This window comes from Dendropsophus ebraccatus, chromosome 2, assembly GCF_027789765.1.
Source record: "Dendropsophus ebraccatus isolate aDenEbr1 chromosome 2, aDenEbr1.pat, whole genome shotgun sequence".
Classification (NCBI taxonomy): Eukaryota; Metazoa; Chordata; class Amphibia; order Anura; family Hylidae; genus Dendropsophus; species Dendropsophus ebraccatus.
In genome coordinates this window covers 125,888,289-125,915,503 of record NC_091455.1, presented here as the reverse complement: position 1 = coordinate 125,915,503, position 27,215 = coordinate 125,888,289, and the positions used below count along the sequence as shown (strand labels likewise).

The following is a 27,215-nucleotide window of genomic DNA, read 5'->3' as shown; positions in this document are numbered from 1 at the left end:
GTGGAAAGCAGCAGGGGAGAATTTGCCAATATAAACCAATAAGATTTCTTCCTTCATCTTCACTCCTTCAAGGCTGCTGAAGTACAAAAGCTTGAATCTGATTGGTTGCTATGGGAAAAGTGCTCCGCTGTTCATTATTGATAACCCACAAGCACATCTGGCAGCCACAAAGAGGCTAGAGAGCTGGGGAGCCCTCATTCTCAATATAGATGCAGATCTGACCAGGGCCACCATTAGGGCCATACTGGCAGTACAGCTGTCAGGGGCCCAAGTCTGAACTGAAATCAGGGGGCCTGCTCGACCGTGGCCTCCCTGCATAGATACTACCACTCAGGGCCGGCCTTTGGGGTGTGCGACCTGTGCGCTTGCACAGGGCGCCTCACTCCCGGCCAGCTAGGGGGCGCTCTGGCAGACAGAGTGCTGCACTGCACATCTATGGAAGTTAGATGTGCTGCCTGTGTGCCGGGGCGCCCTCCCAGCTAGCCGCCTGCCTCTTCCATGCAGCAGAGGTAAAGAACGCTGAGGGAGAAGCAGAGAGGAAGAACTGGGACCGAGGAGGAGGCACAGACAGAAGGTGGGAGAGACAGCAGCACGGGGGAGGGCAGACACACAGGAAGTGCTGCAGGAGAAACGGCCCTCCCGGGAACAGGCAGGTGAGAGCTGTGGTGCCGCTGGAACAGAACACAATCACCAGCACTGAGGAGAGGAGAAGGGCTGTCACCCGGGAATGCTGCTCTTAGCTGGGGGGAAAGGTGAGCGCTGTGCTTCCTGTACATAAAGAATGACTGCAGCTGTACACACCACACACTGGCATGTATACACTGAGGGGGCAGCCATAGTGTGTGATGAGGAGCCCTGTATACACTAAGGGGGCAGCCATAGTGTTAGATGAGGAGCCCTGTATACACTGAGGGGGCAGCCATAGTGTGTGATGAGGAGCCCTGTATACACTAAGGGGGCAGCCATAGTGTTAGATGAGGAGCCCTGTATACACTGAGGGGGCAGCCATAGTGTGTGATGAGGAGCCCTGTATACACTGAGGGGGATGCCATAATGTGTGATGAGGAGCCCTGTATACACTGAGGAGGCAGCCATAGTGTGTGATGAGGAGCCCTGTATACACTGAGGAGGCTGCCATAGTGTGTGATGAGGAGCCCTGTATACACTGAGGGGGCAGCCATAGTGTGTGATGAGGAGCCCTGTATACACTGAGGGGGCAGCCATAGTGTGTGATGAGGAGCCCTGTATACACTGGAGGCTGCTATAGTGTATGATGAGGAGCCCTGTATACACTGAGGAGGCTGCCATAGTGTGTGATAAGGAGCCCTAGTGTGTACATAGCTCTGTCGTGTGTGTGTGTGTGTGTGTGTGTGCATGTGTGTGTACATAGCTCTGTCGTGTGTGTGTGTACATAGCTCTGTCATGTGTCTGTGTGTGTGTACATAGGTCTGTCGTGTGTGTGTGTACATAGCTCTGTCGTGTGTGTGTGTGTACATAGCTCTGTCATGTGTGCCTGTGTGTGTGTACATAGCTCTGTCATGTGTGTGTGTGTGTACATAGCTCTGTCATGTGTCTGTGTGTGTGTACATAGCTCTGTCATGTGTCTGTGTGTACATAGGTCTGTCATGTGTGTGTACATAGCTCTGTCATGTGTCTGTGTGTGTGTGTACATAGCTCTGTCATGTGTCTGTGTGTGTGTGTGTGTGTGTGTACATAGCTCTGTCGTGTGTGTGTGTGTGCGTACATAGCTCTGTCGTGTGTGTGTGTCTGTATGAGTGTCTGAGTTTGGGGAGCTGGGTGTGGTAGTTGTGTGGAGGGCTGGGGGTGGTTAGTTGTGTGTATGGCTGGGGGGTAGTTTGGTGAATGGATCTGGGGGTAGTTGTGTGTATGGCTGGGGGGTAGTTTGGTGAATGGATCTGGGGGTAGTTGTGTGTATGGCCAGGGGGGTTGGTTGTTGTACATGTGTGAATGGTGGAGGGGTAGTTGCATGTATGGCCGGGGGGGTAGGGTAGTTGTGTGTATGGCTGAGGGGTAAGGTAGTTGTGTGTTTTGCGGGGCTAGTTGTGTGAATGGCTGGGGGTAGTTGTGTGTATGGTCGGGTCATGGGTGTTGTCTGGAGGGCTTGGAGGCTGAAGGAGCTTTATGTTACCTTTAAAGGTGTGTGTGTTTGGGGGGCGCCGAAAAAAAGGTTCGCACAGGGCGCCATTTACCCTAAGGCCGGCCCTGCTCCCACTCTGATCGGAAGGAAAAGATTGCAGCAGCAAAATGAAATCCCTGGCAGGCGGTGCAGTCCATAAATATTGAAGTCTATGTGAACTTACTGACAGAATGAGCTTTATATATTTTCTTTTATTTGCTGAAAATGAACCAGATTTTTTGCATACCTGCCTATATAGCAACTTTTGTGGCTCATATAACTTTCTAAAATAAAATTTTAATGAAAAAAACAGTTTTTTTCCTCTGGGTCACTATGATTACAGCAATACCAAATTTATATATTTTTCTTTTCTAGTTTGGCACAATAGAGACCCTTTTATTAAACTAAGGGAACTGTGTGGAGGCTTGCTTTTGCATATGTCCATTATTTAACAGCATTATTTAATATTGGATAATGCACTCCAAGATTATGAGTTTAAGGGAATCTGGTGAAGCATGACAGCAATCCAGATTCCCTTAAATTTATAATCTTGGAGCACATCCTTCAGAATAGGGTTAATAGATTCCAGCAACTCATCAATCGTGAATTTTAATGGCTTTTTGTGTGTGTGTGTGTGTGTGTATATATATATATATATATATAAATTTTTCGAGTTTATTAAATATACCTTCTTAGACCTTATGGAGTACCGTCTCACTTATATATTGATCTGTGCCTGAGAAAGGCTCAGTATGTTTTAAAGGAGCCGAAAAGTCATATTTTTTTTTTTGTGTATGCATATGGCAAAATAAAAATAAGATTTTTGATATGCAAAAGACGCTGTCTTCCAAATAGCTTTTTCTTGATCTGTGCCTGTATACGGTCTGTGACTGGTGTTTGGAGGGGAGGATTGTTCTTATCATAAAGCCAAGTGACAGCTGGAAAAAAAAACACATATAGACAGTCACTAAAAGCCCCTATACACCTTCAATGACTGACGGACGAACCATCAGCCGGCCATCAGTTATATCTCTTTCCCGCCTATTGTCCTCCCCATACACAGAATTAAGGGAAATAGCACTATATGTGCATTTCCCATTTATTAATGTACATTAGGAATTCTTCTAACTTTCCATAAGTAATAACATATTAAAAATATGTTTTGGCCGGAGTTGTCCTTTAACTCCAAGATGTATGGCATCTTGTGGGCATACATGTACAGGAGCTGAGCTTGCCTCATAGCGGGTGAGGACAGCCTGGCCCTCATGGTCAGTGGTAGGCTGTCAAGATCACGTGGCCACCTGCCATTAACCCCTTAAACACCTTGGTTGCTGCATTTAAGTATAAGTGACAGGAGCAGATCCTATCACTTACCAATCAGGACCCCAGTAGCGTGTCTGCAGAGGTTCCGATTGCATTGCCTGACTGACAAAAGATTGAAGACTGTACATGTACTATGACATAGCAGTGATCAGTGAATGCAATCTAATGATTGCATGTAATAGTCCCCTAAGGGGTCTTAAAGTGGTACTGTCACACCCTTTCTTTATGAGACCTCCTTTACACAACTGTAAGGCCTAAATTCTGCAGTTTCCATATATTAATTTACTATAGATTTCTTGTTGCTTGGTTCGCCAAGGGGGTGGGGCCTAGACACAAATTATGCCACAGAGGGGCGGGGCATACAACACCAATATAGGCGGGGCTAAGTCACGCTGTGAGCGTGAAACTCCACCCAAATGGCACAAACCACCACAATAAAAAGCATTTTTCACTGGACCAAGCACCAAGAAAAGGTCCACAAATATTATGTAGATCTCTGTCATCTTTCTGGAGTATGCATTATTAGTTATAAATCTCCATTGTGCCCCTGGACATTACTTCAGGTGTTAATACAAACATTTTTATTTTCTTTAGCTCACGCTCCTCCACTTTCTCCGCTCAAAGGCTTGACATGTCATTTCTTTGAGCGGAGAGGAGCGTAATGCCGCCAAATTTGCTCAGTGTAAACAGGCCCTTAAAGTTGTTATTAACCTTGGTCAGGGCCAGATTAAGTTAGGTGGAGGCCCTGGGCAAAAATTTTGGTGAAGGCCTCCCACTATTTTATAATAACTCGTCCGATGTAATGAGCAGTCCAAAATCCATAATCTATCCTCTTCCTACTCCTCTTATTTAACAAGATGTGGAAGCTAAGAAGTAGAAAAACTAGTGTATAGCACAAATAAAAACTACTAATTACTGAGCAAAACAGTAACCTCCACGTAGCCCCATAAACTGAAAAATACGAGTTACACAGGTCAAAGTGGTCCAGGCATGTCAAAAGTTTAGACTACACCAGCTCTCAGTTCTGAAACCCTCTGTTATGACTAGGTATAAATAAGTAAAATGCCCAGCAGTAAGCTCCATTCTCCATCTAGCCGACTGATGTGACCCATGTACTCTACTAGACTATGTTTACGCTCAATAGTAATGACTGCTGTTTTTTTTCACGGCTGTCTTTTTCCCATTGTGTGAACATAGTCTTATTCCCTATGAAGTGAATGTCATATTTACTGTCTGTTCCACATTTAGGGCCAGTTCACACTAAGTAAACACAGCGTAATCCCGGCGCAAAAGCGCCACAGAGTCACAATAGGACCATTTTAAATATGCCTATTTGCAAAAAATTTTTTTTACTGCTTATAAAAATAGTAAAATGTTAGAAAACCTAGTAAACATGCATATCGCTGTGCTCAGACTGACCTATAGAATAAAGAAAATGTCAGTTTTACCCTAAAGTGCATTACGTAAACATGGAAGCCACCCAAAATTAGCTAAATCACTTTTTTTGACCCAAATTTACCCCATAAATGATATTTTGGGGGTTCTGTCATTCCTTTTATGGCAGATTGAAAGATGCCATTACAAAGTACACCTGCTCCTGAAAAAAACAAACACTGTAGGTAGAAAAATGAAAGAGTTATGGGTCTTGGAAGCCGAGGAGGAAAAAACAAAAATGCGAAAGTGACAATTGGCCCGGTCCTTAAGGCCATTTCAGGCCCCGTTCTTAAGGGGTTAATACACTTCTTCTTCCTTCTTCTTTCTTTCTCCTTCCCCTCCTCCTTCTCCTCCTCCTTCTCCTCCTTCTCCGAACCGCTTTGCGCACAGACTCCATTCAAACTGCGTTTCGAAGCCCTCGACGGTGAGAGGTGTGCTATGTAAGTTTGTAAATGTCATCTTTGTCTTGACTGTCTGCCATACCTTGTGTGTTAGAAAATGAAGAGGGTTTTTCTTATCAAAAATAGCGCCCTAAAATCAAAGAAAGATCTTGATGCCCTTCCCAGTATCCCATAGAATCAAAGCTCTTTCTTCTAACAATATATAGTACACCATCTGAGATTCCAAGAATTAAAGCTTGAATATGTTTAGATTCAAACCCCCTTTTACCCTAGGTAGACACCATGGGGGAGATTTATCAAACTGGTGTACAGTACAATTGTCTTAGTTGCCCCTAGCAACCAATCAGATTTCACTTTTCATTTTTCAAAGAATCTGTGAGGAATTAAAGGTGGAAGCTGATTGGTTGCCAGGGGCAACTAACGCAGTTCTACTTTACACCAGTTTGATAATTCTCCTAGCTAATTTGTACTGTTTAATTTTTCCATATAATTTCATTACATATCCTATTTATTTGTATCCATAAATCCCTACCAATCCACACAGGACTATTTGCCAAAATATACAGGATTTGCAGCATTATGACTATCTTGATCAGCCCTGTTCTGGAGACGACACTCCTATTTCATATCTTGAGTTTGTTATGGAGTCTATCCCGTAAAGGTACCAAGTTAAATTTCGTATGCTGTTCTATTTGTAATGACATTTCAATACCCAAATATCTTATTTTCTTATTTAAAGTGAATACTGGTAGCTCCTCATATTTATTTGTATCTTGTTCATCAAAAAGCAAATTGAAAGATTTGTTCAAATTTATATCAAAGCCACTAAATCTCCCAAACTCCAACAACTTCATGTGCCCTTTTTACTGTATATCGGAAAGAAATAACATTATATTATCTGCAAAATGGGATTTTTTAAAACTCTTTCTTTATATTAAAATTCTCCTATCAAACTATCCCTTCTTATGTTTTCTGCAAGGGGTTCAACTGCGATGACAAATAGTAGGGGAGAGAAGGGGCACCCCTGCCTAGAACCACGGACAAAAAAAAGTGTTTGGATAATTGACCATTTAAAAGGAGCTTTAGGCTTTAGGCTCTTTAAAAAGTAGTTGCAGCCATCCAATAAAGGTGCCCCCAATTCTCAGCCAAGGACCAGCCATAGGTTTACCCACTCAGTGCTATCAAAAGCTTTAACCGCATTAAACGTAAGGATGGCTCTACCCTTTGATGTATCCCTACCCTCCTGAATGTTGTTATAGCCTCTACGAATGTTATGGAAACACCTCTTTCTGAGATGATGCCCGACTGATCACTTTGTGTCAATAATGTGTGTCATCACCCGGTTCAATAATGTTTCAGCACCCTGGTCAACCTACAGTATTTGCTAAAGCTTTGGTGACCATTTTAGCATCAGTGTTAATCAGGAAACTGGGCCTGTAAGACTCCAGGTTCATTGGATCTTTTCCCTCTTTGGGTATCACAGTTATTACTGCTTCTTTCATGGTATCTGGAATGCTCCCATATGGAATCTCATGAGTAGTTTACTACTTTTTAACAACTCTTCCAGCATCATGTTTTGTGTTCTTTTATAAATCTCCACCGGAAGTCCATTAGAACATGGAGCTTTACCATCTCCCATGCCATCCATCGCCATTGCACATCCAAGTTCTCTTACAGTAAGGGCCAGTTCACACAGAGAAAAACTGGCGGAATTGCCTCCGTGTCATACAGGCAGTCTATGGGAGGGCTTGCGCGCCTCCTCTCTCCGCGCCTTTCTGTTTGAAAGAATTGACATGTCAATTTTTCCGAGCAGAGAGAGGAAGCGCGTGATCCCTCCCATAGACTGCCTGTATGACGCGAAATTCTGCCAGTTTTACTCTGTGTGAACTGGTCCTAAGAAGAAGTTCATCTGTACTTCTCGTTTTATCTTTTGTAAGTCAGAGTAACCACTCCATCGCTGTTTTTTTTTTTTTTTTTTAGTGCCACTATTCTCCCTTTATTATGATTAGACTGGATTATTCTTGCTAGGTACTGTCCTGGGTTGTCCCCCTCTACTACCCCTTTCCTTTGCAGATTCAAACATTTTCCTAACTTTCATTTCATTTAGGGCACTTTATAAATAATTAAATGAATAATAATAATTATCTCTCAATATAATGTCTCTATTTTCATTTTGCCTTTTTATTGCCACAATTTTGCTAAAAAGTCTTCCCCTGAGTGTCGCCTTAAAGGCATCCCAAACTCCATAAGACTGACTTCTTTATCTCAAACTCCCCAACCTCTTTCCCCAGGTCCACCTTTATAAATTTTAATCAAATAGGGTTTATCCTTAGTGTTCTTTTTGATAAGTCCCTAGTATATTTTAATTCTAACAAAAATAGTAAGTATGTGATCCGAGAGACCTCCTTTTTTTTTTTTTTTCTTTCATGTTTGATATTTTGTTAAATCACTGGCTTTATTGTTACCCAATGCAATGTCAATTTTAGATAGTGTTTTATGTGTTTTGTTAATGCACGTGTATCCCAGGCCATCTATTTTATTGATTTTCCATATATCTCACCACCCTAGTTTCTGTATCACTTTACCTAACCAGGATTTATCTTTTGGTCCAAGTGTATTTTTCAACGGCATCCTATGTTTTGAAACTTAAAAACATTCATTAAAGTCCCTTTTCCATATTTTAGGGCAGTCTGCCATAGTACTCAATATGTTATCAATTACTAAAATAAATTTAAGAGAAAATGGAGCCGGAAAATACACAGAGACCAAAATCAACACCATCTATTCCCAGACCATATGTAGTATAACCTATCTCCCCATCTTATCGATCTTTTTCTATAACACCCAAGTCCCAGTGCCTTGGAAATAAAAACACTGACACATATTGAGTAACTTGACCAAGTAGAATGATAACACTCATTGACCTATCTTAAATTTGCCCTTTTCATCCTATCTTCCATTTCAGAAATCTTATTTTAAAACTGGGTAGCAATCAATTTGAGTTGTTTCACCTCCTCCTGGTTATTTTGTTACCATCCTCAATCTTTAATACTCTCTGTTCCATTTCTTGGGTCGTCTCCCTTATTTTGCCTAAATCCTTACGTATGAAGGAAACCTCCTCTTTTATCTTACCCATGTGACTCAATATTTCTGTAACCGATTGGTCTAGCTTTTAAAACATAGTATTTTATCCATCACATTTGTAGGTCCTTTAGACTCCCCCTCATTTCTAATCTTTTCATTCTTTTTTTTTTTAGGCACTTGTAAAAAATGGAAATTGTTAACATTTCTTAACTCCCCCCCCCCCCCCCCCCCCCGTTCTTCTGTTTTCTTCCACTTCTTCGCCTTTTAGTTACTATTACCTGTTCTTTTCTCTTGTTCTCCTTCCTTATCAATATCTCGCCTCACACAAAAGCAGAGCACAGAGAACAGAGACTATAGGAAAACAAACACTAGATACCACAGACTTGTATTTGCATTCGCAAGTTGTTACACAAGATATTCTTTTTAGGGATAGGAACCCTCTTATATCAAACCCACTGCCAAGGAAAGAAAAAAAAAAAAATAACCACTAATTCTTCTCTTGGGAAAACACATCTAGTTTGTGTGCTGTCCTGGAGCACCAGACCTGGAATCCTCTAAAGACTAATGTGCATCTGCAAGTTTTAGCGTCAGTAGTCCAAACTCAGTTCATAACTTTTTCCACAGACGCCTATTGTTACAAGGTTTCTAAAGGCCAAAGTCCTAATATATAAATAACAATAATGCTGTATAACTAGTATGTACCGGCCAAAGTTCCAGATTCCACCAAGTATGTCCTCAAATATCCATATCCATCTCTAATGACAGTTTAATAGTGGCCTCCCAACAACATAACACTAGGTTTCATAAACAATGAGCTCTTGCTATTTACTTGTCACTGCACAAATGTCAATGTATGTCCTTCCCCCAAACACTTATGTTCCTATTTGTTTGATCTCATCTGGGATGTATCTGTCTCTGCTGTATGAGCCAGCCCCTGTATTGATCTCTCTCTCTCTTCTCAAACCGCTCCAGTCCTGTCAGTGCGACCACATCCGGGCCCTCTCTTTTCACAATCCCCACTGTTCGAGCCTATGCTGCTCCTCCGACAGTCTTCCTAATCACTCCCCTCAGTCTCTCCCTGATTTCCTTGACTGCTGGCTCACTCTGCTCTGGCCATCCACTGGTCAGTTGCACTGGCATCTCCAATGTTGGCTGCTCCTGTATCTCATTCTGGCTCGCTGCGGATGCCACTCAGCCTGGCTGTGTGTGTGTGTCACATGACCACACAGTTTCTCTCTGAATATTACTTTATTAACAGGTATATTAGTGCCTGACTTGTGCAGTCATGTGAAGTACAATATGTCACTTTATCACATTTAAATTTGAGTGACAAATAAATATTACATCATCATGTTTTTTAACTGTTTTATTTACATATTAGACTGGGTTTGTGTTTTGCCATATAGTTGAGCTTCAGTATATATTTTAGGTGTTTTTAGTGCTTACTGCAAAAATGTATATGTTATGTTTTTTCAACAGGACTGAAAAATCTATCGGACTGCACTTATTTGTCTTGTCAAAATACAGTATCCGTTTATATATATTTTTTTACAATGGAAATGAATAGCAGCAGGTTACAATTGTGTATGCAGGCATACAATGTGATATGAACTTAGCCTTACTAATATGCAAACAATTTTACCTTGTTTTTCAGAGATGGCTAGAACCCAACAAACCAATACGAAAACAATTAAAAGGTGAGTGAGACCAGTCCCTACGATCATCTTGGTAGTCACTTTTAGTTTTGCAGATGATTTGGTTCTAGGAAGCCCGATACATTCATTAATGAATGTTAATCAATAGTTCTATCTTTATTGCAGGAGGTTTTCCTTGTTGTCTTCTCTTTAAAGTACGTTTTTTTATACCAGATCCAAACACTCTACAGCAGGATCAAACAAGGTAATGTATTTTTGTTTTTATTACAGGTCATTACGCCATTTCTATTTAGTCTTTAAATTTTTCCCATAAGAAAACTAATCATCCATACTCACAGTATTATGTTATCATTTAAAAAAAGTTTTCGTCATATTGATCCACCAGGGACTCATCATTGTATCCCTTTTATTTAGCTTATCATTTTCACATCAGCAATACGTATATAAAGTTCCAACTGCCGATGACTCGTACATTTGGAAAGTTTATAAATGTTCCCGTGAGCAGCCCAGCACACATAAATGTGCCAGGAGCCGGATCTAATGAAGGGCAGCAGCAAAAGTCCAGCGAAAATTATACTTTTCCAGCAGGCAGGTGCAGGGGGAGCATAATAAACATGTTCTGCTTACCTCCTCATGCCCCCAAAGCGCTACATTACAAACTCCCGAATCCATGATGGAACTCACTTAGTTTGTTACGACTTGGGGGAAAAATACCTGACCCGACTGATGGATTGCCCACACAGCCAGTCAGTGACTGCAGCGGTGTCCCAACCCAGTCACTGATTGGCTGAACGGGCAGTCCAACAGCTGAGTTAAATTTATATATATATATATATATATATATATATATATATATATATATTTACACACACACTGTATAGGCAAAATGACCTGTTCCCTGCGACAGGGGACCTTTTGGAGCTACTCAAAGAAAAAAATCAACGTCAAGAGGCAAGAGCTCTGATAAAGATCTTGCTGAATATGATACATGAAGAATATGCCTGGTATGTACCCAAAATAAATGTACAGTAGTTTACGAAATTATTATTCATGATTTAATACAGTGATGGGAGTTGTTAATGTTTTCTCCAATTTTGTCTTTACAGCCGTACAAAGGCAGTGCTGTTACTGGATAAGTCCCTGGGAAATTGAGGGAAGATGGGGAGAAATTTGCTCAACTTTACCAGAAGTTGAAACAGTCTGTATTTCTTATTGTAAAACTTTGAGATTTTTATATTTGAGAATGGCATGTTTAATCAGTATAATTTTTTCCCCCTGACATTCTGTATGCCCATGGAAGATATTGATTGACTTGTCTCAAATGATTAATGCAACAGAGAGAGACTGGTCATCTATATCAATAATATATATATATATATATATATATATATATATATATATATATATATATATATATATATATATATATATGATGTGTCATCTGACAGCATATGCTGCTCTTTGAGATGCTTTATGGGGCACTGGAGATTTTTTTAGTAAATCCTAACAAATTTTTTATGTATGTGTGTGTTTAGGCACTGTCAACAGTAAGCTCACATGATATGTGCTTCTTATTCAGGTGGATGATGTTAATTATAAGTATCTTGTCATCAGCATTCACAGTAATATTAAAGATTCCTGGGCAGTGTCAGAATTTGGCCATTGAGTACTAAAGAACCAGGTAGCTGTTCTAGCTCCAAGAACACTTCCTGTAACAATGCATTCAGTCCTTTATCATGGTACCAGTGAGGATTTTCTGTTAATGCTCAACTTTTAGCTGTAGCCATGATGAGGACTGGATCGTGAGGATAGCCTGAATGTCACAGTATATGTGATAATTAAGGATATCTGTGTTTTACAACACTAAGTGCAGCACTTCCACAATCCTGAAGTGAGAGAAGAGAACCTGAAAGCCTTTAGTTGAATTTGTGGGACATCCAGCCATGGCATATTGGTGAGATATATGCAATATGCCTGCCTCAGGATAAGCAGACTCAATGGATCTCCCATCTAGACCAATATCATATTCAAGACTTCAAAAACCACCACCCTGAAGATAGCAAGTAACTCATCAACTAATTTCATTTACACATGTTGCGTATATGGAAAAAATATTTAAGTAAAGTTTGATTGTTTTACCTTTATACACGTGTCTGTCTTTTTTTTTTTTTTTTTTTTTACAAATAGTGATACCTTATTTTATGTAGTTGTTAAACATGTGAAACAGGAGTCCAACTTACTCTCAATGGCAATTGTGTGTACTATCCTATAAATTGATTATTGTTCTGCTGCTCCTAGTTGCGTGGTGCCAAACTCTGCTAGTTCTACTGTAGAGACAGGATAGGCCTAGATTTTACCAATCTGTCTAAGAAAAAAATCTGACACCGTGCAATAGTGCATTAACTGCAGTGCCAACAACTTTACCAAATGTTTTAAAGGGGTTATCCAGCGCTACAAAAACATGGCCACTTTCTTCCAGAGACAGCCCCACTCTTGTCTTTAGTTTGGGCAAGGTTTTGCTGCTCAGTTCCATTGAAGTGAATGGAGCTTAATTGCAAACCGCACCTGAACTGGAGACAAGAGTCGTGTTGTCTCTGAAAGAAAGTGGCCATGTTTTTGTAGCGCTGCATATCTGACTTTGTTGCTTGTTGTTGCTCTAACATCCTTTAATTATATAAAGGAATTTTCATCAAACCGTAAGATAGGTAGTAGAGATACTTCATAAGTGTACAAAAATGTATACAGCTTCTCAAGGTATTACTACAAACTCTGTAATGCCTTTGCTAAGTAGTTAATACATGTTTTAAAGGGATTTGCCATGTAATTTTACTTTCTTAGTTTTATTTGTCCCTAGAACTGTGCCCTGACTACTTTGTTTTGAAAGGAGCCGCAGGTTGGACCCACCACTTTATTGATTCTTTATGGAGGCGCCAGAGTTTTCACTACAGCACTCAGCACAGTACCCAGCTTTTTCCGGAGGCTCTTATAGAGATTAATGGAGCTGAGCAGCCACAACTCATGGTTTCTGGTCATCCAACCAGAAATTACTATGTAGCCCCAGCCTAAAAAGAAGGCCCAACACTGTGTCCCAGTGTGATGATGTACCATTACCCTCTTTTTTTTTTTTTTTTTTTTCCTTTTTTTTCCTTTTTTTATCCTTATGCCAGTTGCACAACTTTTCCCATTATGCAAGCATTTTCATTTCATGTAACAATGTATTATGTCAACAAAAGGAGAAAAAAAAACAACACATGCACTGCATGTTACAAATAACTTTAAAAAATTGTTACGCGCAAAATGTGGAAGACAAGCCTCCTCTATAGATCAGCAACTACATAAAAAAGACATCACCACCTGTATCCTGCTTGCGTCCAAGACAGGATACCCCACACAGCATTGACCCTATTACACTACGTGGAACACTCACGGGATAACAAAAAATATTCTAAGAAAAATAATCAATAATGCGGTATACAAACCAAAAATATAAAATTCGCATATCACCATGTGTGAGGTAAAAATAGGGTAACGTGGGAAAAGCAACCCACGGGTTCGGCCATCACCACAGTTTCCTTGTGGGGTAATTTTCTATTTCTATTCTAATTATTATTCTAAAAATATTTTTGGGGGGGATTTTCCCACAAAACAAAGTCGGCAGCAAAGTTTGTAAAATCAGATGTATATAAAGTACCTAAAAGTAGAGTAGGGCAAATGTGCTTTTTGCTTTCTTTTTTTTTTTATTATTAAAATAAGCTACATCTCTGTACTGTTTTCCTCCCCCATGGATCCAGTCACTTCCTGGTTACCTCTTTGAACAGTGATAACAGAGGACATACCTTCTTACAATCCCCCTTGCTTGCGGACAGAGCATGCAGTAACAGGCAGAGACTAACAGGCAATATGCCGTTAATCTGGGCATGCTTATAGTGAGCAGCTTAAAGTCACCCTCTTTCTGCATTCTGATTTCTCTACACAGGTGGCGCTGTGGGTGGGGCTAAGTGGCACTGTTGCAGTGAACCCCACCCACTTAGCACAATCTGCCGTTGATAAAAGATCACTTTTCACTGCAACAAGCAGCATGATGTATGATGTAAAATAAGGTATGAAAACTGCTAAATTTACCCATTACACCTGTGTAGAGACGTCATAATGCAAAAAGGGGGTGACAGTGTCGCTTTAACCATGTCAGTGGATGCCCTAAAATGGTTGTAACTAGTGATGAGCGAGTACTAAAATGCTCGGGTGCTCGTTACTCGAGACAAATACCTCCCGATACTCGAGTGCTCGTTTCGAGTAACGAACCCCATTGAAGTCAATTGGAAACTCGAACATTATTGCAGGGGACCCAAGTTCGGTAGAGGGAAGGTCGTTTGAAAACCTGTCAACCTCAGAAATTGATGGAAACACCACGGAAATGGACAGGAAACGGCAGGGGCAGCATGTATGGATGCCTCTGAAGCTGCTTAATCGCACCATTATGCCTAATTCTGGGCAACAGCTGTAGGATACAATCTGTTGGTGGCTGCAGTTACTGGCTGCTCTTATACACACTCTGTGACACCTCCTTTACACTGAACAAGCAGTAGTAAACTTAGATATGCCTTGTGTAAGAAATACAGAAATCAGAAAATATAGTAGAGGGCCCACTAGTTTTTAGGGGGCTGTGGGATACAATCTTTTAGTGACTGCTCTTATACACAATCTGTGACACCCCCTTTACACTGAACAAGCAGTAGTGAACTCTACCATCTACAAATATTTTTCTATATGCTGTAACAGTGAAATAGAAAAAAACCTGCTATTCTTTAAAGAAAAGATTGACCAGGAGTGACAGAAGAAGAAGTGAGGCTATCCTCTGCTGTAGACAAAATGATGATGATATGAATTGCAGATAGGGCTGGTTGAGGCACGTCTGAAACAAAAGTCTGTGCTTTGGATTTATTTGAATTATTGGAGTGTCACTCTTTATACACTGTAAAATATGTAGTAACAGTGTTTAATTTCTAACTTTTGTATTTCATTTTTTTCAGACATTTGTACTTTTTGCAGCTAAAAAATGATATATTAGAAGGAAGGTAAGATACACACATCACTTTTGTTCATTGACCTGCTTCTTGTGTTTTGACTTTGCCTATTGCTGGCACTGATCATATATAGTGGTCCATTAAAGGAATAATCTGGAGTGTTTTCAAATTTATACAGCATTATAAATCACTACTTAAAAAAAAAATCTTAAGCCTTCCAGTACTTTTCAGCTCTTGTATGCCCTACAGGAAGTGGAGTTTTCTTTTCAGTCTGACAGAGTGCTTTCTTAAGTCACCTCTGTCCATGACAGGAACTGTCCAGAGCAGTAGCAGATCCCCATAGAAAACGTCTCCTGCTTTGGACAGCTCCTATTATTGAAAGAGGTGGCAGCAGAATGGAAAGAATGGAAAAAAATCTCCACTTCCTGTTGGACATGCAGCAGTTGATAAGTACTGGAAGACAAAGGAAGTAATTTATAAATCTGTATAACTTTCTGACACCTATTGATTTAAGAAAAAACTTTTTCCCCTCTAGAGTACCCCATACAATATAAATTGATTCAAGAAAGGCCACTGTAAGTTAATTTGTCCGTATTTTTGGTCCATAATTGCATATTAACAATTATGAACAAAGTGGAGTCCTATAGGTTTCTATGGCCCTATTCACATAGTCCCCTAGTGCAAGCTTTAATTGCGGCACAGACTCACTAATAGTCTATGGCCTTATGCACACGTCCCGTAATTTACGGATCCGTATTTACGGATCCGAGTTAGTGCACATCGATGTCTATTGGGCTATTCACACTATCAGTAGCAGAAATGGATGAAAATCTATCCTGGAAAAAAAAAAGGACATGTCCTAGTGCGGACCCGGTGCGGACCCGTTTTTTTTTGCGGATCTTCTAATTGAAATCAATTGGTTACGGATTGTAACATGTTGGCATCCGTATTTCCGCAAAAAAATACGGATGAAGTGCATTGAAAAGCAATGAGTAGTAAAAAATGGAATTACGGAAATACGGATGGAATACGGATGTCCAATCCGTAATTTCTCACGGGTTGTTTCAGGACCAGAAAAAAATACTAAACGTGTGCATAAGGCCTATGGGATTTTCCTTAATTTACGAAAAAACAAGAATCCATAATTTTAGCTAGTGTCATTTTGACCATATGGACAAAGACAGACACATTATGAATGCATTTGTGCAGATCACAGACTAAAAATTGTGGACCTAATATACCGTCTGCAAAAAAAAAAAAAGTGTGAATGCAGCGTTAGTTGAAATCTTGAGATGAAAACTTTATGCAAAACTAATATGCAAGTCCTAATATTTATAAGAGTCTAAAAGTGTTGCAAAATATGTACAGTACACACAGTGCACAATCATGGGGTGCTGATAAGTTGCCATGGTAACCACAGGCCTTCCAAAAGTCTCTGTGGCCACCATGTAAAATGTTAACGTTTAACGTTAAATAAATGTGTATTAAAAAAAAAAGAGGGTGCTGAGACCCAGACACTCAGCACAGGAAATAAACAGTGTATGGGGGCCAGAAGCCCTGACTCCATACATTGTGTGTAGTGGTGGTGCTGAATTACTGCAGAGTAAATGGAATCCACTCTGCAGTAACAAAAATATTTTTAAAATATCTGAGAAAACAAAGAAAAATTCTAGTTCCATTGCCGTATTTTAGTTTCTAGTTTTTTTGTTAGATTTTTTTTTGTTCAGTTCTTAGGCATACAATATCAACTCTATCTACAGGCAGTTGTGTCTGTACAGCAGCCTGCAAAAGTATTTACCCCCTTAGCATTTTTCTTTTTATTGTGAAGCAAACAAAAAAAGAGTACAAAATAGCAGAAAACTTCAGTCTGCATTACTATTCACTCACCTGAAGTCAGTACTGTAGAGCTACCTTTTGCAGCAATTACAGCTTTAAGCCGCTTTGGATAAGTCTATGAGCTTGCCACATTTTGCCTCTGGGATTTGTGCCTATTCCTCAAGGTAAAACTGTTCCAGCTCCTTTTAGTTAAAATCTAATCACAGATTCTGACTTGGTCTGGGCTTTGACTAGGCCATTCCTATACATTTACAAATTTCCCCTAAACCACACGAGTGTTGCTTTAGAAGTATGTTTTGGCACATTGTCCTGTTGGAAGGTGAACCTCCATCCCAAATATTGAAAGGCCGAAAAAGTTTTTGCTTCGGAATATTCCTGTATTTAGCACCATGCAACTTACCCTCAACTCTGACCAGTTTTCCAGTCCCTGCTGCTTAAAATGGTGTTCTTGGGAAGATAAAATGTGTTGGTCTCATCTACCTAGAGCACCTTCCTCCATACATTTGGGGAGTCTCCCACATGCCCCATAGCAAACTCAAAAGGAGTCTTATTTTTGGCTGCAAGTACAGGCTTTTTTTTACCTCTCATCCATAAAGTCTTCTCCATGGAGTATAAAGCTTATTGTGGTCAGTTTGTTGTGGTACTATGTTCTTTTTTTAAATAACTGCATAAAATATACATTACATTTTTTATATCTGTTTTTAGGATACCATGCCCACTGAATTCAGCTGTTGTGCTTGCCTCATATGCTGTGCAGTGTAAGTAATTTTACTTTAATGGCTATAACATAGATAGGTCTTTGGGTTGTAATAGCTAGAGCTTCTTTTTTCTTGGGAATACCACTATGAGTGAGGATGCTTCTTGGTTTGGAAAAAAAAACAGTTTTTTAGGGATGTTGTTGAAACTGAAATCGTACTGCAGTTGTCGTTTTTTTTTTTTTTTTTAACACTCCTTATCATCAGTGGTAAGTATATGTGCCAGCCTGCTGCTTGGAAAGGTGGGGAAGGGAGTAGTAGCATTTCTCGTGCGTGTTTTGCATGGACCAATACATGGCCAAATCTGTGCTAGATTGAAAAGTATTTGGATGTACACAGGTGCAAATCATTGCAGAAATCTACACCTGCTCCAGAGGTTGGCTAAACCAACCGTTGTTTTGTTAAATCGATAAGATATATATATATATATATATATATATATATATGTGTGTGGCTTCCAAACTTTCTGTCAACAGCAGATATCTCAGGAGAAAAGGATTAGTCTGATGGACCAGGAAAACTGACAGCACAGATTTATGCATATTTATGTGCTTCCAGTTTCTTATTGCCGTTTACAGTATGTACCGTCCGTGCTGCTCTGTGACCTGGCGTATTTTGAAAAAACTGTGGCGTGTCTGTGACACTGCCAGTGCTTGCCCTTCATCACCTCTGCCTGCCCTTCTCTCCAGCCGATTCTGTATAGGCCACCACCCACCTCCTCCGGCTGTCAGTCATTCTGGAAGAGGCAGGCAGCCGCCTGGAGAGCGGGGCAGGTAGAGACTGTGTGAGGTGGGTACTGGCAGTGTCAGACATGCCACTGTGATACTGTCAGCCCAGGGATTTAAAAAAATCACATTTTTTAAGAAGATGCAAGATTACAGAGTAGTGTGTATGGTACCTCTGCACTGCTCATAATACATATCTGTGCTGTCAGTTTCCCTTTAAAGGGGTTATCCAGGATTAGATTAACATTGTTGATTTCTTCCAAAAACAACGCCACACTTTAGGTTGTGTGTGGTATTACAATTTGTTTCTATTCAATTCCCTGGAACTATGCTGTAATACAACAAACAAACTAGGTACAAGAGTAGTGCAGTTTCTGCATATTTTTCTAATCTCTGATAACTCCTTAACAACCCATTCCTTTTGGCTTAAAGGACTACATAATAAAGAAGTGATTCTTGCCTGTCCCTTTTCCCCCACAGCACAGCACTACTGCTAAATCTCACAATCTCCCCTCCTGTACCTCCAAACCCTGCAATGCCACAACCCAGCTCAGAAATGCCCTCTCAGATAGTCAGTGACTGAAGCGAGACACCTCTGCTGTCACTGAGCGGTTGAGCGGGTAGTTCTTCGTGGGCCAAGTCAAAGCAGGTACAGGGACTAAAACTTAGACCGGAGTCTGACAGTGAGCTGATTGCTTGGCAATGTAGGGGCATCAGGATGGGTTAGAAGAACTTCCTTTATTATATTTCCAACCCTCCGCAGGCCCAGGATTTTTACATTTCTCTTTTAAGTCATCACCTTGGATTAAATTCCTACCCCTGCTCTCTTGAGTATGCATGGGTTGATCTGGAGAGATAACTGGCAGCCAAACAAACAGGATGACCCAGAAGCTTGTGATTGACCCACCAGGTTGGCAAAGAAGTTATCTGAAATATAAAAAAAAAATCTGCTTCACCAGAAACTGCAAAGAGTAGAGGGATTGCAGGTCAGCATTAACTTTTGTACTTAAAGGGAATCTGTTATCCGTTCCATGGTGGTAAGTGCAGTATGAAATAGGGGCAAGCTCCCTTATTATAATGATGTATTAATAATACATTAATAAATAATAATAATAATACAGTGGTGCCTTGGATTACGAGCATAATTCGTTCCGGGACCGTGCTTGTAATCCAAATCCACTCTTATACCAAAGCAAATTTTCCCATAAGAAATCATTGAAATGTAGACAATTGGTTCCACACCCTGAAAATCATTTTATAATCATTATAGCAGCAGTGTGTATAGCTGAGTGTGAGTGCAAGCACATTATAGCAGCAGTGTGTATAGCTGAGTGTGAGTGCAAGCACATTATAGCAGGAATGGAGGGGATGGGAAACACAAGGACTGATAGAGACTGCAGGGAGCATGAAGGAATGAGCAGGGCAGATGTGGACACAGTATAGCAGCACTCTATGTCTGGGGAGAGAGGGGTTAAAGCTATAAAGAGATTACCCCCACAGTCCTGTCCCCTGATGCAAGCCCCAGCCTGAAGTGGATCTGCTATAAATTGGAAGGTGAGAGACTTCCTGGGTCAGAGTACTGTGCTGCAGACCCCGCTATGCAGGCCATGCCCCTCCCCCACTCACCCTCCCACCCAATACCAGGAGCTCTTAAACCAAAGCAATGCTCTTAAACCAAGTCACAATTTTGAAAAACTGTGAGCTGTTCTTGCAAAACGCTCTTAAACCAAGGTACCACTGTAATCAGTTTTAACAGTGGCTGAGAACAGAGTTGTTCCTGGTGACTTTTATAACAGTAGTATTTTAGAATAAATCATACATCATTGTAATAAGGAAGACTGTCCCTGTTGCATGCTGCCTGTGGTTTAGGCACCGTGAAACTAATGGCGGGTCCCCATTAAGAACTTTTTACCAGGTTTAAAGGTGATCGTAAATGGCAAAAATAATATAAAAAACATGTTTAATACATTTTTCATTCAATTTCCTTAGTGCCGTTAATGTATTTGCTCTACGGGGTTTCAAATAGAGATAAGAGTTCATTCTAAATTTTTGTTTCAGTTTAGAATGAACCACATGGCTCATGTCCAAGTGCTTTTGCCAAGTTGCTAATGCAGTTTTCTTAGCTTGACCAGGGATTAAGCTGCTTTGTAAGCTATTCATGAGTAAAGCTGGGACATCACAGCTAAAGATTTGGGTGTTGAATATTCTACTGATTGGGAATAAAATATGTTTAGACAATTGTTGATCATCCCAGCATAAGAAAAACTTTTTTTTTTCAGTTCAGTCTCATTTAGGCATTGTTTACAAGACTGTTCTCTAATAAGGATTAAGAACTGTACTTACTAGTACAATATGTGGCCAATGACTACAGATATCTTACCCATTTTTACAGCTCTTTTTCTTTGTATCTTTTAATGCTTGAGTGTGTTTAGCGTTCTCTCAGCTGGGTTTTATACCACTGATAAAATTAAAATGTAAGGATCAATATACAGTGGTACCTTGGTTTAAAAGTAACTTAGATTAGGAGCGTTTAGCAAGCAGAGCTCACAGTTTTTCAAAATTGTGGTATTGTTTAATAGCATTGCTTTGGTTTAAGAGCTCCCTGTACTGGGTGGGAGGGGGAGTAGGGGTCATGGTCTACATAGCGGGGTCTAGAGCACTGTACTCTGACCCAGGAAGTCTCCCTCACCTTCCAAATCATAGCAGATCCACTTCAGGCTGGGGCTTACATCAGGGGATAGGACTGTGGAGGTAATCTCTTCACAGCTGTTCCCTGGACAGAGAGTGCTGCATTTATGTGCCCACATCTGCCCTGCTCATTCCTTCGTGCTCGCTGGAGTCTATGTCAGCCCTTGTTTTATCCCATTTTGTCCATTCCTGCTATAATGTGCCTGCACTTACACTCAGCTATACACACTGCTGCTAAAATGTGCCTGCACTTACATTCACCTATACACACTGCTATAATGTGCCTCCACTTGCACTCAGCCATTCACACTGCTGTATAGAAAAGTTTCTGTCACTGTCCTCCTGCACAGCTCTGTAATTCTTACTTCCTGATTGGTCCATGCTGAACACCCCCCCTTCCCCATTGCTGTTATGTGACCACACAGACCTCTGACAGCAGCCCTGCTTCTCTAATTTAGCCTGTTGTTATACACTACTACATTATGGGGATCTGCAGTCCCATCCGGTATCTACAAACTGCTGCTGTTTTTTCAGGTTTATGCACATAGTATACATTATACTCCACATGCTGATTGCTATACTGTACAGTAACTTATAATATGACATATTCAGCTGTTTCTCAATGTTTGTTTGATCTGTTCTACGTTATTCAGAATTAAAAAAATATATATATTTTGGGGGTGTAGAACCAATTGTCTGCCTTTCAGTGATTTCTTATGGGAAAATTTGCTTTGGTTTAAGAGCGGATTTGGATTACAAATGCGGTCCTGGAACTAATTATGCTCGAAATCCAAGGCACCACTGTATGATGATGTGGATACTTTTTAGTTGGATTAGCATAATTCTGATATAAAAAATGCATGAAATATATCCCCAAATAAAATATATTCTGCCTTTTACTTATGACTTAATTTGTACAGTTTGATAACTTTTGTATTCGGACAGTCATACAGTCGAGTATGGAGTGCTTGTTAAGGCTATGTTCACACTATGTATCTGTGCGGCTGTATTGCGGGCTGTAAATCATCGGCCGTATTTTTCCGGTTCATGCGTACGCTGGAAAGTATACGATATACGGCTGCACAGTGCACACTATGTATGAGCCTACGGCCCGATCGTAAACGGACCCGTAAAAAATGAACAAGACCATTGTTTGCGGCTGGAACTGTGCAAATTCACGGCCGTGGATTGACAGGCGGTCCGTACGGAGTACTTCAAAAATAGCCGGCAATAATGCCGAATGCCGATGCCTCTAATAGTTAATATATTAAATTAATAAAACACATTTTCTTTGTAATAAAGTCCCTTTCGTTGTTCAATAATTTAATTCTAACGAATCCATCATTGTGCAATTAAATATACTGTTATATATAAATATACATTTATTTATATATATTTTTTTATTTTTTGACCGTATATTTAATTGCACAATGATGGATTCGTTAGAATTAAATTATTGAACAACGAAACTGATTTTATTACAACAAAAATGTGTTTTATTAATTAAATATTAATTAGTACAGGAAGCTCCAGTAAGCCGTTAATTCATATTGCCGGCAATAGAGCATTCTGTACTAATCAACACTTTACTTTAATTAAAACATCAAATGTTTCTTCTAATTATGTTATCACAATAGCATTATTAGAAGAAACATTTTGAATTATATGTGCGCTCGGCTGATCGGCTGAGCGCACATATAAAGAGCCGGTCCGCAGTACAGTGACTTCATTGTGCTGCGGACCAGCGAAGAGGACACATCGGGGTGAGTATACAGATCTCCCCACCCCCTCCCCAGCACTGCACCCATCCCAGTAAGGAATGGATATATACATCTACCCACATAAAGACATTCATTAAATTAAGATCATCTGCAGTGGGACTCACATGAGGGGTATGTGTATCTATAATCTTTTACCCCTATCCCTCCCTTTTGTACTCATTTTGTAGTTTTCTTTGGTTGTATCTTGTTTTTGTATCATTAATGTTTGGTTATCTGTGATATGACTAATGAGAATATTGGGGTCATCCTACCCGGCTATCATACCATTATTGAGAGTCTCCTGAGGAGCCCGGCTTATGGCCCGGGTGAAACGCGTTGACGAAATATTATATTTTCATTCATAGGGCTCATTGACCGATAGGTGATAGATCCTTTATTGTTGATAAGAAATTTGACCTAGATATATCCTCTTGTGTTATTTGGAATAGAAATTTTAATTATAGAAATAAAAGGTATATTTTAAGTCGTGATTCGGTGACATGTCACTTAACCCCTTCCTTGCTGGGATGGGTGCAGTCTGACATCAGTCTGGCCCCCAAGGAGTTAAGGGGGATGCAATACATCCTCCCTTAACCCCTTGGGGGCCAGACTGTAAGCAGCGATCTGTAAAGATGCTGCATACTGTAAGGAGCACAACACCGCTCACAATGATGGGTGTTGTGCTCCTGTTTGTGTGTTTTTTGTGTGTTTCTCCCTTTTCGTTTTCCAGATATCGGTATCCTGTGGATTACGTCGGATTCGGTGGACTACGTCGATGACCAGCGTTTTTTTTTTTTTTTTTTAATAAAATGGTCAATAAAGGGTGTGGGGGTGTTTTTCATTTGAATAATAAAAATATTTCACTTGTGTCTTGTCTTTATTTCTTTACTTTATAGACTTAGTAGTGGAAGCCGTCTAATAGACAGAATCCATTACTAAGTCGGGGGCCTAGTGTTAGCCGGTATAAAATGGCTCCAACACTAACCCCCCATTATTACCCCAGTACCCAATGCCACCAGGGGTACTGGGAAGAGCCAGGTGCCAGTGGTCCCGGAGCGTCAAAATTGGCGCTCCTGGACTGGGGCGGCAGCAGGCTGGTAAGATTTAGGCTGGGGAGGGCCTAAACCAATGGCTCTTCCCACCCTGGTGTTACCAGGCTGTTGTCGCTTGGTTTTTAACCCGGCTGGTTATAAAAATAGGGGGGACCCTATGCGTTTTTTTAAAATTATTTATTTATTTTAAAAAAAAACCGCATAGGGTCCCCCCTATTTTTATAACCAGCCGGGTTAAAAACCAAGCGACAGCAACCTGGTAACACCAGGGTGGGAAGAGCCATTGGTTTAGGCCCTCCCCAGCCTAAATATTACCAGCCTGCTGCCGCCCCAGTCCAGGAGCACCAATTTTGACGCTCCGGGACCACTGGCACCCGGCTCTTCCCAGTACCCCTGGTGGCATTGGGTACTGGGGTAATAATGGGAGGTTAGTGTTAGCCATTTTATACCGGCTAACACTAGGCCCCAACTTAGTAATGGATTCCGTCTATTAGAAGGCTTCCACTACTAAGTCTATAAAGTAAAGAAATAAAGACACAAGTGGAACAATTTGTTTTATTTAAATGAAAGCACCCCCACACCCCTCATTGACCATTTTATTAAAAAAAAAACACCAAACAACCGCTGGTCATCGACGTAGTCCACCGAATCCGACGTAATCCACAGGATACCGATATCTGAAAAACAAAAAGGGAGAAACACACAAAAAACACACAAACAGGAGCACAACACCCATCATTGTGAGCGGTGTTGTGCACCTTACAGTATGCAGCATCTTTACAGATCGCTGCTTACAGTCTGGCCCCCAAGGGATTAAGGGAGGATGTATTGCATCCCCCTTAACCCCTTGGGGGCCAGACTGATGTCAGACTGTACCCATCCCAGCAAGGAAAGGGTTAAGTGACCCCCCCTTCCTTACTGGGATGGGTGCAGTGCTGGGGAGGCGGTGGGGAGATCTGTATACTCACCCCGATGTGTCCTCTTCGCTGGTCCACAGCACAATGAAGTCACTGTTCTGCGGACCGGCTCTTTATATGTGCACATATAATTCAAAATGTTTCTTCTAATAATGCTATTGTGATAACATAATTAGAAGAAACATTTGATGTTTTAATTAAAGTAAAGTGTTGGTTAGTACAGAATGCTCTATTTACCGGGAATATGAATTAACGGCTTAATGGAGCTTCCTGTACTAATTAATATTTAATTAATAAAACACATTTTTGTTGTAATAAAATCAGTTTCGTTGTTCAATAATTTAATTTAAACGAATCCATCATTGTGCAATTAAATATACTGTCAAAAAATAAATATATATATAAATATACATTTATTTATATATATTTATTTTAACAGTATATTTAATTGCAAAATGATGGATTCTTTTAAATTTAATTATTGAACAACAAAAGGGACTTTATTACAACGAAAATGTGTTTTATGGTCCGGATGTCACCTCTTTGCTATCCAGGATTCCAGAGTGTCTATCGGCCATATCCTCCTTCTTCTCCTCCCGCTTTCTAAAACTCAACATGGACAAAATAGAACTTATCATCTTTCCCCCATCTCGCTCCACCCCGCCTTCTAATCTGTCAATCACTATCAATAGCTGCACTCTGTCCCCTGTCCCCCAAGTCCGCTGCCTTGGGGTCACCTTTTACTCTGCCCTGTCCTTTAAACCACATATTCTGGCCCTGACCACCTCCTGCCGCCTTCACCTCAAAAACATTTCCAGAATCCGCTCTTTCCTCACCCCTGACTCCACCAAACTGCTGGTCCATGCTCTCATTATCTCCCGCTTGGACTACTGTAACATCCTCCTCTCTGGCCTTCCAGATAACTCCCTTGATCCCCTCCAGTCTATCCTTAACTCTGCTGCCTGACTAATCCACATTTCCCCTCGCTTTGCCTCAGCCTCTCCCCTCTGCCAATCCCTCCACTGGCTTCCCATTGCCCAACGTATTCACTTTAAACTGTTGACCATGACATACAAGGCCATCCACAACCTGTCCCCTCCGTACATCTCTGACCTGATATCCCTCTACCCTCCCTCATGTAACCTTCGATCCTCCAGTGACCTCCGTCTGCGCTCCCCCCTTGTTCGTACTTCGCACAACCGCCTCCAAGACTTTGCCCGAGCCTCCCCGATACTCTGGAACTCGCTACCCCGACACATCCGTCTCTCATCCACCATCATGTCCTTCAAAAGTAACCTGAAAACCCATCTCTTCAAACTAGGCTACAACATACAATAACTCTGCATCACACTTGAATGGCTGCACTTTACCTCCTTTTTCTCTCCCTATACCCTATAGATTGTAAGCCCTCGCGGGCAGGGTCCTCTTCCCCCATGTACCAGTCTGTCTTTTGCCTTCACGTAATGTCTTCTGATCTTGTATTGTTCCTGCCTGTTGCCTTTCTATTGTATAGCACTCTGGAATTAAGGGCGCTTTATAAATAAATAATAATAATAATAATAGTAGTAGGTAATAAGGTTTAGCCAAGAGTACATAAAATTCAATCTATAACTCCACTGTTCATCCAGTGGAAAGCTGTTGATCCAGAGGAAAGAAAAAAAAAACCCTTATGAGGTAGATGCCAGTTGCCTTACTAGCGGAAACATTTATTCCTGCATTCAAATCATAATAAGTCCTTGGATCATCGACCCATCTCCCAAAATCAAGTTGTTGTTTTTTTTAATCAATATTTTTTTTTTATTGAATTTTTTTTTTTTTTTTTTACAAAACAAGTTATCTCCCATTACAAACAAAATACCCCAAGAGGGCATACCCTTCTTCCCAATCCCTCCCCCCACCACTAACCCTACCCGCTCTACAATGTATGCAAACAAACATAAACAGCAACAGTTCGAAAATCCTGACGTCTCTGTGCAACATATGTATATGTTGGGCAAGATACATTTCATGCCATAAACAAGATACGGGCCACTGCAGTTTGTTCCACTGCATTTAATGCTAAGTCATCTACATACCCCAATATACATACCAGTGGAGATTGCTGCAGCTCCACCGAGTATGCTCTATGCATAGCTGACGCCACCCCTCTCCAGTAACTGAACAGCTTGGGACATCGCCAGAACATATGTAAGAGACCCCCTTCATGGATGAGACATCTCGGACACATCGGTGTGTCCCGAACATTAATGCGGAAGAGAAATTGTGGTGTGCGATACACCCGATGTAACAGGTACAGATGTGACGGGCGCTGTTGTTCCCCCAGGGAAAGTTTAGGTGTCATTTCTAGTATCTCTTTCCACTGAACTTTCTCTATAGGGCCAATGTCTGCCTCCCATTTTTCCCTCAGTGTGAATGGGAACCTAT

At 40.8% G+C, this 27,215-nt stretch overlaps 1 protein-coding gene across 6 annotated transcripts in view; it reads left to right on the top strand.

The window, feature by feature from the left end:
• The window catches only part of PTPN3 (protein tyrosine phosphatase non-receptor type 3), a 178,505-nt gene that overhangs the window by 72,004 nt on the left and 79,286 nt on the right, over positions 1 to 27,215 (top strand). For 5 of the 6 annotated variants that reach the window (XM_069958242.1, XM_069958243.1, XM_069958244.1 and 2 more), the window contains 4 exons: positions 10,034 to 10,076; positions 10,200 to 10,278; positions 15,065 to 15,109; positions 17,600 to 17,652. In XM_069958242.1, coding sequence (XP_069814343.1) covers positions 10,034 to 10,076; positions 10,200 to 10,278; positions 15,065 to 15,109; positions 17,600 to 17,652 — 220 coding nt within the window. The remainder of the gene's footprint in view (positions 1 to 10,033; positions 10,077 to 10,199; positions 10,279 to 15,064; positions 15,110 to 17,599; positions 17,653 to 27,215) is intronic. The other variant, XM_069958241.1, reaches the window with a different exon arrangement.